At 51.9% G+C, this 13,420-nt stretch overlaps 1 protein-coding gene across 4 annotated transcripts in view; it reads right to left on the bottom strand.

Moving 5' to 3' along the window:
* Positions 1 to 13,420, bottom strand: part of ZNF341 (zinc finger protein 341) — a 23,975-nt gene continuing 10,555 nt past the window's right edge. For 2 of the 4 annotated variants that reach the window (XM_075517406.1, XM_075517407.1), the window contains exons 7-15: positions 12,794 to 12,878; positions 11,585 to 11,775; positions 10,419 to 10,612; positions 9,383 to 9,591; positions 7,907 to 8,003; positions 6,203 to 6,335; positions 5,644 to 5,755; positions 4,780 to 4,850; positions 3 to 3,561 (exon numbers count right to left, since the gene is read on the bottom strand). In XM_075517406.1, the coding sequence (XP_075373521.1) occupies positions 3,047 to 3,561; positions 4,780 to 4,850; positions 5,644 to 5,755; positions 6,203 to 6,335; positions 7,907 to 8,003; positions 9,383 to 9,591; positions 10,419 to 10,612; positions 11,585 to 11,775; positions 12,794 to 12,878 (1,607 nt within the window). In that variant the 3' untranslated portion in view covers positions 3 to 3,046. Of the gene's footprint in view, positions 3,562 to 4,779; positions 4,851 to 5,643; positions 5,756 to 6,202; positions 6,336 to 7,906; positions 8,004 to 9,382; positions 9,592 to 10,418; positions 10,613 to 11,584; positions 11,776 to 12,793; positions 12,879 to 13,420 lie in introns of all 4 variants that reach the window. The other 2 variants (XM_075517408.1, XM_075517405.1) reach the window with 2 other exon arrangements.

Consider the following 13,420-nt stretch of genomic DNA (forward strand, 5'->3'; position numbering starts at 1 on the left):
AGGAGAGGGGGGGTTTTGTTGTTGTTTTAAATAACTGCATTTTTTTTTCCTTTCCACAGAAAGGGCAGTGAAGCTCCAGGAGCACCTACCCAGCTCTGCAGGGGCTGCCGGGACCTGCTGTTGCTCCTGTGCAGCCAGCCCAGCTGGGAAGCAGGGGACAGGGGCTACCACGCTTGCAGGCAGTCGCCCATCCTTTCCTCTGCCAGTCCCCCTGGGGCTGCAGCATCCGTCAGACACACGTAGGACTCACATCCACAGAGCTTCCAAAGGCAAAGGCTGCACAGCCAGCCCAGCCTCTCTTCTGATCAGGGACCTCTGTTACGTTATCTTACACGTAATCGCTCTGAGGTTTACTCTAAGAGGACAATCGTTATGCTCAAGATAAAACTTGATAAAACTTGTTTCGGTTCAACAGTGCGACACATGCAAACGCATATCAAGCAAACAGCACGGCATCTTTCAGCCCTCATGTCCCACAGTCACGTACGAGGCTGTTCTGTGGCTCTGCTTCCACTCCTTGAATTACACTCAGCGTAGCCAGTGGAAACCAGCTTCCAGCGTCTCATTTAGACGGGCTGGCCTGTGCGCAGGGCTGGTGGAAAGCAGGGGCCAGAAAGGAAGGGCCGGGCCTCCAGATGGTGCCTCCGAGCTGAAGGAGTGCAGCACCCATATATCATAGTCTCAAAATAGACCCAACTGCAGCGCCGCAGCAAGCACCAGAGACCACATAATGACACTGTATGGTGCGGGTACAGAGGGGAGGAAAATAGGAAAAGTATATTTAGCAAACTATTTCCTGATACTGTTCCCCTCCTGTGAGAGCTAAGTATTTAAAACAAACATTGTGGGCAAATAAACTCTGTCCTTCAAAGTAGACAAGACATTTCACAGAAGCACAGAAACTCCTAAGTAGGAAGGGCCGTCTGGACATCTCCGGCCCAGCCACCTCCTCCCAAGCACATCCACTCAGAGCAGGACGCTCTGTCGAATCTGGAGTATCAGCAGGTACTGAGATCTCACGGCCTCTCTGTGGCCTCCTTCCTTTGACCACCCCCTTGGTAGAAATTTCTTTTCTTTGTATTGAGTCAGAAGTTGCCATGTTCCAACACGTCCCTGTTGCCTCTCGTCCCATCCCTGTGCACCTCTGAAGAGTCTGGCTCCACGTTCTCCACCCCCACCTGTTAGGCAGCTGTAGGCAGCAGCAAGACCTCTCCTTAACCTCTTCTAAAGTCTGAACCCCCTTCTCCCAGCCTCCCCTTGTAAGCCCTGTGCTCCATTTCCTAACACCCACCAACAGCAGGAGGTACAGAAGCATCACAAAAAAGTAAAATGGACAAAAAGTGAGTTAAGAAAGTGAGTGAGCAAAGCGAACTGGCAGCGGGACCCATCCCGACAGGAACTGTGTGACAGTCTTCCAGGGGTGACAGTGTAACCCATCGTTAGACTGGGTGCAGTCTGGGAGCACATGCCGCCAGGAGATGCCACAATGGGCACAGCACCAGCACGCTGTCTCTGCAAGCTGCTATTTTTAACATCTGAGCAAAATACACTGCAAGGAGACAGGAAGAGCACCTCGAGGTCAAGCGATGGGCTGGAGCTCAGGCAGGTTGCAGGCAGGCATCGGGGTCAGGCCGGTCAGACCAGTAACGCTGGGCTGACTGCTCCAGCTGCCAGAAACACCCACCGTTTCCCAGATGGCAAGGCAGGGGATTCCACAGCCAGAGTTTCGGCACCCAGGACTGACTGAACCCATGCTCTGCTCTGCTCCATCCCCGGAGAAACGGGCTGGAAATGCAGCATTTTGCTTCTACAACTTAGCAGCTCATCACACAAATTTACCAGGGAAAGCTCAGCTTGGCTGGCCTACACATGGAGCAGGAAGAAAGCATGGGAGAGCAGAGCAACCTCCCTTACCAACATTGCACAATGGTGATTTTCAGATCCGGGGTTTGGTGCTCCTGTGCACCGTTTGGGACTCCTACTTGGGAAATCAGAGGAGAAGCCAAGCAGACAAGAGAAATTGTCCCAGTCACACCAGACTTTCTTGCTACCTAACGACACCAACTCCCCACCTGCCAGTGACCCACTGAAACAACTGGCTCACAGAACTGAGCTAAGGGAATGTGCGGGCCCGGAAGCAGCTGCCAGAGAAGTGCACAGAATTACCCTGCAGCACCTAGTCCAGAGCCGATGCTAGAAAACTGGCTCGTGGATGCATCACAGGTCTCCTGTGTGACCCTGGACAGGTCACTTCACCCAGGCTTTTGTCTCCCTTGCTGTACACAGAAGGTGTCACATTTCACTGTCACAAGGATTGACTCACTGATGTTTAAGGCACTTGGAGATCCTTGGATATGGAGAAAAACCATGAAAAGAACAAACACTGTGGAGAGAACACCAACCAGCAAGAAGAGCCAACATACACGCGTGCTCCCACCCACCAACTCCACACGGCACATGAGGTCCACGGTGTTTATAACACATGTAGTACAGACAAGGTGATCTTTCTACTGATAGAGACAGAGAGGAGAAAGATACCAGAGATAAGTCTAGCAGGGTATTTCTGAACAGTGTTCCCAAAGGATCTCAGGATGAACTTGCTTCCACTAGGAAGGATCAATTGTTTGCTCTCGGAAAGGCCACCCAAATACTGGGCAATACAGCTTTTAGGCCAGAAAAACCACAGATGGGGCAGGCTGTGATTTGCAAAGCCACCTGATTTCAGCAGCTCTGTTTGTTGCAAGTTTGCATGCTCCTCCTTCTTACCCTGATTCAGGGATCTTAGTCTTTCTTGCCCTAGGCTGACTAGTGATGCAGAGGGACAAGAAATAATGGAGCCATTCTCTTCAGTGCCTTGTAGCCGGTGGTGGCTTCCAAGCAGTCCTCTGCCCAAGGATGGGAAGAACAAGTGGAGATGAAAGCCATTCTCTCCCATATCCACCTACCTCCCCGCAAGAGCTTTGGTCTTTTTCACTGTGATAAATTTCAGCACCAAGTCTGACGGCCCCAGCAGCAGCCCTCAGCCACACAGTGGCTCTACACATTATCACTCTGTCGTCTGGATGTAAACAGGGACAGCCAGCATGGTGCAGGGGCCGTCCGAGGCAGTCTGCAGTTCTGCCAGGGCCAAATTGGATGCGATGCTGTTGGGCTGCCCAGGAACGACAAGGTCTGAGTCAGCAGCTCCTGACCCACCAACCACGATGGACAGGACTGCGTCTGACTCCTGGAACGGTTCTTTGTTAGGGCCACCTTCGGGGGGGCTTTCCCCAGCGGCACCGTCCTTCAGCTCTGCCAGACCCAGCTGGCCGGGGAGGGAAAGGCCTGCCTTGCGCCCCCGCGCCACCCGCTTCTTCTGGGGCTTCCTGAGCTGCAGGTCTTTGTCCTTGGGTGAGCCCAGCCGGCACTTGTGGTCCTTCATGTACTTGTGGCGTGTGAAGCCTTTGCTGCAGGTGGGGCAGCGGTATTTGTAGTTACCGGTGTGCGAGCGCTGATGCTCTATCATGTGGGCTCGTCGGCTGAAGGACTTGTTACAGTACTGGCACTTGTGGATCTTCATCCCTGCACAAAGCATCAGAGGAGAGAGAGCTCAGTTAAGAGACCCTGCATCCTAATGCAGATCTTCAGGAAAATCTGCACCACACTGAGGGAACGCATGACAGCTCCATCTCCTCTTCCAAGGAGATGTTCCCTGATAAAACCTTGAAGCAGCCACCTCCTCACCCAGGAAGCCCTATTCTTTTTCAGCTTGCTAATTAAAACAAACCAAAAACCCCATGGCCTGAGGAGACATTGTGCCAGGCAACTTTGCAGTCAGAAAAGGGTGAGTGCCCACACCCTGAATGTCTGTGTTTAGGAAGGGCTAAAACAATAGTTCCTGCCTCAAATAAGGGGATTAAAATATCACCAGAAAAAAAAGTCAGGTAATTGTGATGAAAACGCAAAACAGTCTTAAACTCTGATTTTTTTTCTAGTGTATTTGGTAAGTAAAAAAATGTTCACTTTTTTTTTTTTCCTCCCAAGTATAGGAATGTACAGTCTGAAACAAACCATCCATTGCACTGTCAGCACAGTCCCATCTGATCGCACTCTGCAGGGCTTTGGACACGACAGGCACATGAAAAGACTTTCAGTTTTACCCCAAGAGACAAAAGTCAGAACGTTCCCTAGGGCACGGGAATAAATCATTTGTCTTTATTAGGAGTGGGAGCATCATTTTTGGAACACAGAGAGAAGGGAATCAAATCCCAAGAGATCTCCTTTTGAATGTGAGATGGTATTGCGGAGGAGTGGAGAGAGCACTCTGGATATTCGATAGCAAACACACCGAGTAATCCAGCTCTGCTTCCGAGTCTCGCCAGCAGGCCCTGCCTACAGATTTTGCCTTAGAAAACAGCCCAAAGCCTAGACACAGCTGTAAAATGCAAGCTCACTTAAACAGGCCTGCAGCAACAGAGATAAAAAAATCTAAAGCTAATAAACTATATTAAGAATTTAGGCCTATATCTTGGAAAAACCGTACCACACATGGTGGGTGGCAAATTCTCCCGTAGAAAACTAGAGTAGCTGTGTTAGCTGAGTGGTGGGTGGAGGGACACCGCAGGGAAAGCACCTGTAAGGAACATCCTGTGCTTCTGGGGGTATAAAGCAGAAGCACTTTCACGGTTTGCTATCTCATTTCTCAAGCTTACTCCTTCTGTAACATGCTCCTGCAGCACCACAGCGAATCCCAGCCACTTTGTTCCCAACCACTGGCAGCATGGGCAGAGCTGCACTTACCCGAATGGGACAGTATGTGAGCCTTCAGCTTGTCAGGCCTGTTGAACTCTTTATTGCAGCCCGTGTGGCTTCTGTAACAACAACAAATGCTGGTGAGCAGCATGAATCAACTGAGGATCCATGTATAAACAGACCCTGGACCATAAGGAGATCCACAACCCTTCTCCTTAGCAGCACCCAGATGGGTCCCTGGGTAGGAGCTCCACTATTTCAGCCCTTCTGGAGAGGGGCAAGAAATACACAGGCTGCTACAGGGACATGTGGCTTCTGCTAGTCTACACAGGGCCTGTGTCTCACTATGAATGCTTCTAAAAGCAGCAGGTTCAAGATCTCACCTACAGACAGAAGTATTTTGGAAGGAGCTACAAGGTGGTTGGAGCAGGGAGAAGTCAGTCAGTCTTGGTTATCTCAGAAGGCCCATGGCTGTGCCATGGATTTGGAGATGCACCTTCTAAACCTGGGTTTCTTTGGCTTGTACATTAGCTCCTACGTTGCCAAGTGCTTTTCGAGACATGGCAGTCAGGGAGAGCCCATCATTCAGGCAACCTTGTGCTTTGTGCTCAAATAATACTCCTTCTCTTCCCCAGTGCTCCCCAGGTGCAATCCCCCAAGCTTCCCATGAAGGCAGGCATTATTTTACAGGCTTGATGAACCGAGATGAAATTATGTGGCCTCACATGACAGGAATTGGGACTTCCGGGTTCCCAGTTCAACAGCAGACAGCATTCCTGCCTCCCCAAGAAGTAGTGGACTGGCAGATGCCACACATGTACCCTAGGATACCTACAAGAGACACTCCTTTCTTCCCGAACACCATTCCAACCCCCTTAAGACATGCCGCCATGCTGGAGACACGCTACGTACGAGAAGGGACATTTATATTTCTTAAAAGGCTCATGGATCAGCATATGTCGCTTGAGTTTGTCTTTCCGATTGAAGGCCGCATCACACACTGAGCATTTAAAGGGCTTTTCACCTGGATAAAAAAGAGACCAAGAGTCAGGGAGAGTCCAGTCACACAGGGCTGCTCTAGTCACGTACAGGATTCACTCTGGCAGCAGTGCCACTCTCCGCTTCTCTATAAACTTCCCCAAGCTTCCCTACCTTGCCTGATGGGTAAATGGATGGATACAATCCACACCACGCGCTGCTCCTGATCTCCAGGGACAGCTTCCTTAGCTTCTGCAACCGCAGGCAGCGGGGAAGCCACCTCTGTGTCCCGCTTCTGACTGGTGCAGTACTGGGCATGAGGCTGAACCAAAACCATACATTTCCTGAACTTCCTGAACCCATGTTACTACAAATGACTTACACACTCAACTCTGTTACTCTGGTTATCAGGAAAATAGCCAGGGCATTACAGCGTGCAGCAAGGACTGTGATATGGAGATAGTAAGCACTGTGGTGGCAGGTGAGCCCATACCCGAGTGGATGTGGGCATGCAGCTTGAGGTAGTGCTCCCGGCGAAAGAACTTCTTGCAGATCTGGCACTTGAACTTGCTGCCACCACCATGCGTGGGGATGTGGCGGCGCAGGTACCTCTCGCAGGGGAACACCTGTTAGCACATAAAAACAAGGCTAAGAGCCAGCAGCACACAAGGGACATGACTGAGCCTGCATGGGCACGGGAGGTGTGGCCTGTATAGAAAGTGTAAGAAGCTCATGGTTACTGCTTTCTTGGAAAGAACGCACTGAGGAAACCTTTAGTTTGCATAAGGAAAATACAGATAGAGCTTTAAAAAAAAAAAAACAAACCCAAAACAAAAACAAACACCACCTTCTTATCCTTAAGAAACACATAAGCTGAAACCTTGCTGCTAGGTTTTGTGACACCATACTGCTGAGGACCAGCACCCCAGATGGATGCCCAGTCTCCCACCGGAACCAGCGGTAGGACAGGCTGGGCAAGGGCTCCCAGCAGTTACTACCTTCCCACAGTGTTAACTTCAGTTTGTTCTTCCCGATCACCTGTTACCAAAGGCTCTCATTCACGGTCTTTATAAAGCCAGTAGGAATGGTTCCTTTGGCTAATGGGGATACTGGAAATACCCAAGCTAAGTGAATTCCTAATGAGGATGCTGCAAGCACACATCTGAGGGAGCACAGGAGAGCCAGGAGTTCTGGTACTCAGGACTGTGCTCTCGCATCTCCAGAAAACAGCAATATGAGTGAGAATACAAACAGAAGTAAAAAATACTGCTGCAGATAATGGGCTTTCCAACCCATGCTGAAAGTCCCACCCAGGCTCAGAAGGGCATCTGTCACCTGGTGGGGGAAGTGGAGAGAAGACAGGTAAAGAAAGACGGGTTACTACCCATGGCAGAGTGTTTCCCCTTCCTGAGCTACCTCAGTACAGAGTGGTCACTCCTTTGAGATTGTCCCTGCCCCCACTGCAGGATTTTCATTTCCTTTGCTATAAACAGAGGACCAAGGGTCCAAATTTTAGTCTGGATTTAAAAAAATAATTTATTAGAATTCAAATCCCAAAAAATTCTGTCCCTCAAACCCCCTCAGGGGCTGTGCTGAAGTGAGTATTTCCAGCCAAAACCTACCCGGGCATCGTTCTAGTTCCAGTCACAGCACTCAGACAGGCTTCTCTTTGCCAAGGACACAAAGCACTCATCGAAAAGAGAGACTTCTGTTGCGACAGGAGATGAGGACAGCAGTAGAGATGTACGAGCTCCCCCAGGACCTAGGGCTTTTCATGGCCAACCTTCCAGCCATAGGTAGCCAGGCACGGTGGGTCAAAGGCAGTGCCGCCACTCTAAGACTTCCCAAAACTAGCCTCGCTCCTCCTGGTACGCTTGCTTTTAAGAAATAAGGACAGCAGCCCAGAGCGTGCGGTCCTGTGCTGTCGTGGGAACAAGGGAGCTCCCCTGACAAATTATGTTCAGCAAATGGGACCCGGGAGAAAAGCCAGCAGTGCAGGGAGGAACATGCTCTGCGTGAGAGGCCAGAGAGCTGGAGGCCAGGGGTGCGCTCACCTCTGTCTCTCTGAAAAGCACCTTGCAAGCCTGCCAGTCCGTACTGAGGTAGGAAGGGAGAGGAAAGGGAGCCGAGGGTTCCCGTCCCCCTCAGAGCCCTAGCTACATGTCCAGGACCGGCTCAGGCAGCGTCACCCACCCACCTTCTGGCAGTGAGGGCAGGGAAAGTTGTGCGTTGCTGTCTGCAGATGGTGCTCCAGGGCTTCCGGGGTGGAGTACTTATTTACACACTTCACACATCTGAATGCGGAGAGAAAGGACAGAGCCTGTGAATGAGGCTGCCGCCAGCAAACCCCACACCGCAGGCAGACCCCAGGCAGGGCTGCCCAGCCCATTCACCAGCCACCTTCCAGGTTGATTTTTGGTAGGGTCGGTTTGGTACAGACAATAACACCACCACCCAGGTGCTCTGAAACCTCAGCAACCCACATGGCCAGATCACACTCACACTTAGCACCCTTCACAAGGGGGAGATGCTAGGAAACTGGGTGGAGAAGCCTTTAAATCGCTAGTGCTTTTCCACGCAGACACCCATGGGAGCAGCCAGGGACCCAAGCACATATTCCACGTTGCTTCCTCATGGAGACAGCAGCTCCCAGTGAAGGAGCTGACAGTGGGGTCACAGCACAACAGCAGCATTACCCATGGCTGGGGCAGCCACAAGGCAACATGCTCCCATGTGGGGTCTCTGGCATCTAACAAACCTCACACCGCCACCTCTCCAAAACCACCTGGGCCCTCTCCACCTAACTCACCTGTTCTCACACATCCTGGCAGCATTTCTGCCGGAGACCTCTGCCAAAGCTGACTGATAATGGGCAATGGGGACATGCATCATCAACAATGAATGCAGAGGCACTCACACCATGTATCTGCTGTGAAACCCCTTTTCCTTAGATCAAACTAAAACCTCCTCAAATATAAGCAGGGCTCTGATCTCAAAGATCCCCACTAGCAAGCTGTAGGATGAAGCTCCACAGCACAAGGATAACTAGAAATTATGGTCTATGCAAGAAGTAGCAGATATTTATTCCATGAAGCTCCTAGGTGACTTCAGTATCCTCTGGGCTTCCTACTCTTCCTGTATGTCTCTACAGGCATTTCGAGAGCTCTTTGTGGAACTCCTCACCCTTTCCCTCTACACTAGCAGAAAGGCATTCCCAGGTAATAGATGCCTTCGCAGCACAGGGATAGGAGAAATAAGTCTTTTTTTTCTGGGCACAGCTTCTACAACCTGCACTCCCTTTGCTGCAGGTGTTTAAAGAATCACAGAAAACAGGCTGGAAAGGACTTCCCTGGGTCTCTGATCCAGTCCAGTGCAGGTTCAGCTGTGCCAGTCTCACTCTCAACTGGTGATAAGAGGACTCGCAGTGATGGGATCTTCCCACCTAACTGATCCCAGCCTTTCACTGTCTTTCTGAAAGGTTCCTTGCATTCAAAGTGCTTCGTCCTAGCAGCCTGGTGGAGGGGCCCCCCATTTGTCACTTGAGTGCCCAAGAGAACCACAGCCACTGACCATGCGGCCCCCTTTTCCCTCTAATGTCCCCACCGCTCTCAGCCAAACACGCTCTGCACCCACTCACTCCTACAAGCCTTGTGAGCACCGATTGCTACTGTACTTGTACACGGCCACGTCCTTCTTGGGGCTGTGCTGGGGCAGCAGGCTGTGGGAGTACTGGTGGACGCCCAGCTCGTACAGGGAGGGGAAGTCCTTGCTGCAGAGGTGGCAGCGATAACTCAGCTCCTCCTGGTGGCTCTTGATGTGCTCAAGGAAGGACTCCAGCTTCTGGAAGGTCTGAGCACAGGTCTTCACCACACACTTATACACCTGGGAGAAGAAGGGAGAGCGACTGGAGTGGCACACCATGGAAACAGGCAGGGAAAATCCTCTGCCAACAGACAGAGTGGCCTTCCTTTTTGGAAATAATTGCTGCTGGGTCATTTACAGAAAGGGATCACTGCCCCTTGACCCACTGTGCTGGAAAACAGCTGAGCTGATGTTATGAACAAAGCAACACTGTGGTTCCCAGAGCATCCCACCATGCCCACAGCCATATTAGCGCTCAGTCAGGGCACAGCAGTGAAACCCTGCCCTGCACTGCAGCAGGACACAATGCGGTGGTAAAACATCCCCTTCCTCAGAGGAAGGGTCTTTGAAGAACAGTGCAGAGCAGCTCAGCATCAAAATGTGGCTGACAGCTCCAGGGGAAGACAACAGCAGAATCTGCTGGGAGTTGAACGTTCTGCAAACACAGATTGTCAGGGCACCCCTGCAAGAAAACAAGGTGGGAGAAAGGGGTGTTGGTGTGAGCGCCTGAAACCACTTGCGTGGGTGAGACCACAACACCCCAGCAGTGACTGTCCCACGACCTGAGAGCTGCCACCTACACTGAAAACTTTGGACTTTGCTTCTTTGCTTCTTCTCTAGCCACCCAAACCTGCTCGGCCGACTTCTCACTCAGCAGGGTGGAGGCAGCAGAGCTTGTCAAAGCCACCCAGACCACACAGCTGCAAGCCAGACACGCAGAGAGCCAAGCTGCCTGCAAAGCGCTGGCAGCTTTAGAATAAGAGGCTCAGGACAGACCCTGGAAGCCGGTGCACTATATGAAGCCCGTCCCAATCTCACCACCGACACAGGACACCCTCTGTCCCTACCTGCTCGTTCTTGTGCTGTGTCATGTGCGATTTGAGCTGGAAATAGGTGTTGAATTTGCTGGGGCAGAACTGGCACTGGTAAGAGCTATCAATCAAGACAACCTGCTTGGCTTCCAGTTTTCCCACCTCGCTCTCGTCCAAGGGGCTCATGTCTTGGGGCGGTTGTGCAGGGTTCCTGGAGGGCTGAGTCAAACCTGGAGAAAGGGAGAGAGAAAGTCACAGCCTGCCATGAGACAGCTCTGGAAGCTGCTATGCAAGTGCCATGCTGCCAAGACACACCAGGCCTGACTCTGGGGCCATGCTCTTCCTTCCTTTCAAAGGCAGATTCTTTAGATCAGACAAATCTCACTCTCTAACAGGGTAGTTTTAAGTTTGTCTACAGATTATCAAGGGCTCTGACTACTCCATCTTCCTCTCCTTGACCCATTCTGTTTCTCCAGGGACCTAATTGAGCCCTGTGGAGCAGTCAGCAGGGCTGCCAGGAAACCAGAGCCAGATTTACTCTCATCTCTGGCAGGAGACGGGCAGCAAGATCCAGCCAGTAGCTCACAGTCCATGATGTCTGTATGGAGCAGCTCCAGTGGGGCCTTGTCCTAGACATGACATTGTCACAGTGTTCCCTCCCCTCCCACCAGGACTGAGGCCACCAGCTGAAAGGGTATCCAGACACAGTCTGCTGGCAAGGAGCTCTTCTCTGCCTCAAGTATTTTCAGTTGGCCATCAGGGCCAGACAAAGCCCAGGCATGACTTGCACATTGCAAACAAGACAGAGCACTGGGCTATGCTAAACCACCGGCTTGTCTGGCCACTAGACCAGAACTGCCAAGCATGGCTCATGCACTGCCAAAGCTGCACCTGCCAGGGAGGGAGAAGGGGAAAGACACCTCGCTCTGTTCCCATGCACATACTGGCACAGCGTCTGGAGCCACTATCTCCACCAGCAACTGAATCCACCATGGCTGGGGGTACCCAAGGATGCACCTGCCAGCAGAAATCTAGCAAATGTGACTCACTTCTCTAGTGTGTGCTGCTAAACCCCACGGGAGGAATGCAAACAGCACGCACAGCTCCTGTCTCCCCTCCCTCCCTGTGTGGAGGTGCAGGGACGTGCAGACTCCTCACATCGCTGCTCTGCCCCTAGCACGTGCCATCCCCAGGCAGCAAACCTGTGTTCTCCTCGTCCTCCGGCTGGTTGGGGTTCAAGGCCATGACCTGCACTGTGATGGAGTTGCGGGAGATGGTGCACCCCAGCCCTGGAGGCCACACTTTATGGGTTTGCATGTGCTTCTTCACGTTGGACTTCTGGGCAAAGGCTCGGCCACACACGATGCACTGGAAGGGCTTCTCGCCTGTGTGACTGAAGGCAGAAGGTTCCGTATCAGCAGCGGGCAGAGAGAGAAGGCAGCTCCCAGGCATGGACTGTGGTGGGGTGGCTGCTGCAGGACTGCACTAAGCACTCTGGCAGATCAGTACCTGGACCAGCCAAACAAGGGCTTTGAGGCCTGATTAACTAGAGAAAATGGATTGTGAGAGGCCTGGGGAAACAAGCCTGGCACACAGACAAAACACTTGCAATCTGGGATGACAAGGGATCAAAGGAAGAAGTGGGACAGGAAAAGACCTCTGCAACATCAGGGCATTCACTGTCGGGGTTTCCGCACGGACCTCGGGCACCCCATCACTTTCTTGGGTGTACAACCCTTTTCTTCCCTGTCACCCCCTCTCTCCCCTGCACCCATGTCTCTACTAGCTTGCAGCCCCCTGATCTCCCTGAATTTGCTTTCCCCTGTCCACAGCAGAAAGGTCTTTCTACTCTGCCCTTCTGCTGCAGGAGAAAGAGCAGACTCTAACACATGGAGTATGTCATGTGAAGAGTCCAGGCCAGGAAGGGGAGCGAAACCACCACTTGTTCCTTCTTATCTGTCCTGAGTCCGGCAGACTCCACTGGGGGAAACTCTGAAGATTTCAACTGCCTCCTGGCAGAGAAAAGCTCTCTTATAAGAGCTCCCTATATAGACACTGAGCTTGGCTAGGGAGGGAGAGAAGAGGAAAGGGCAGAGGCAAGCACTGGAGATGATGCTGCTCCAGTGATCAGGTGACAACAGGTTTGTCTTTCAAGGTCTCATCAGCGAGGAAAACAAGTCTCCAGTCCCAGCCCATAATCAGCAAGATTACATCCATGATGCAGCCTTCACCCCAGCCACTGGGGAAAAGATGTCCTGGAGCAAGGGGGATGAAGGGTCACCTCCCAGCGCAGCACAGATTCTAGGACATGACAAACACAAGGTCTACCGGACTGCGCAGACACCCTCAGCGGGGCTGTGTCCACCTCCACCCCAGCCACTCTGCTGTGTCTGGGCTAGCAGCACCGTTACCTTCTGATGTGCTGCTGCAGGTCGAAGTTCTTGGTAAAGGCCTTGTCACAGTAAGTGCATTTCAGCTTGGGGGACTTGGGTTTGCCTGAAATAGCAAGAGCACACACAGGAATGAGGTCATGTGGCACAGCCCTGTCCCCCCCTGTGCCGCAGGGCCCTCACCCCAAGACACGTCTATTCAGGACCAAGAATAAAGGGCTTATGAAAGGATAAGATCTGCCTGGCCAGACTGGGGAGAGGTTATGGGCACAAACATATATTTAAGGTAGCCTGAGCTAACTCTAGAAGTACTGAGAAGAGTAGTAGTGGAAGGGGCAGGGCATCCCCTTCAGGCATTAACCGCTCCAGGGACCCTTCCAGCTGTGCTACAAAGCACCTACTTTAAAGGCATGTTGGGCACTGGGAAAAGACACGGGATTAGTGAGAGGAAGGGCCCCAGTTCTGTCTCTCTCCTTCAAACTCACCAAGGTCAGCCATTAGCCAGAGCACATGCATATTCCTCCCCTCCAGAAGATCAGTCAGTCACATCATCTATCTACTATGATGGGGTATAAACCAATGGAAAACAGCAGAACTGTGCACTGCTCTAGGAAATTCTGGACTGAGAGCTGCAGCCTGCATGATCAT

Source organism: Mycteria americana, chromosome 14 (genome assembly GCF_035582795.1).
Source record: "Mycteria americana isolate JAX WOST 10 ecotype Jacksonville Zoo and Gardens chromosome 14, USCA_MyAme_1.0, whole genome shotgun sequence".
In the NCBI taxonomy this organism is placed as follows: domain Eukaryota; kingdom Metazoa; phylum Chordata; class Aves; order Ciconiiformes; family Ciconiidae; genus Mycteria; species Mycteria americana.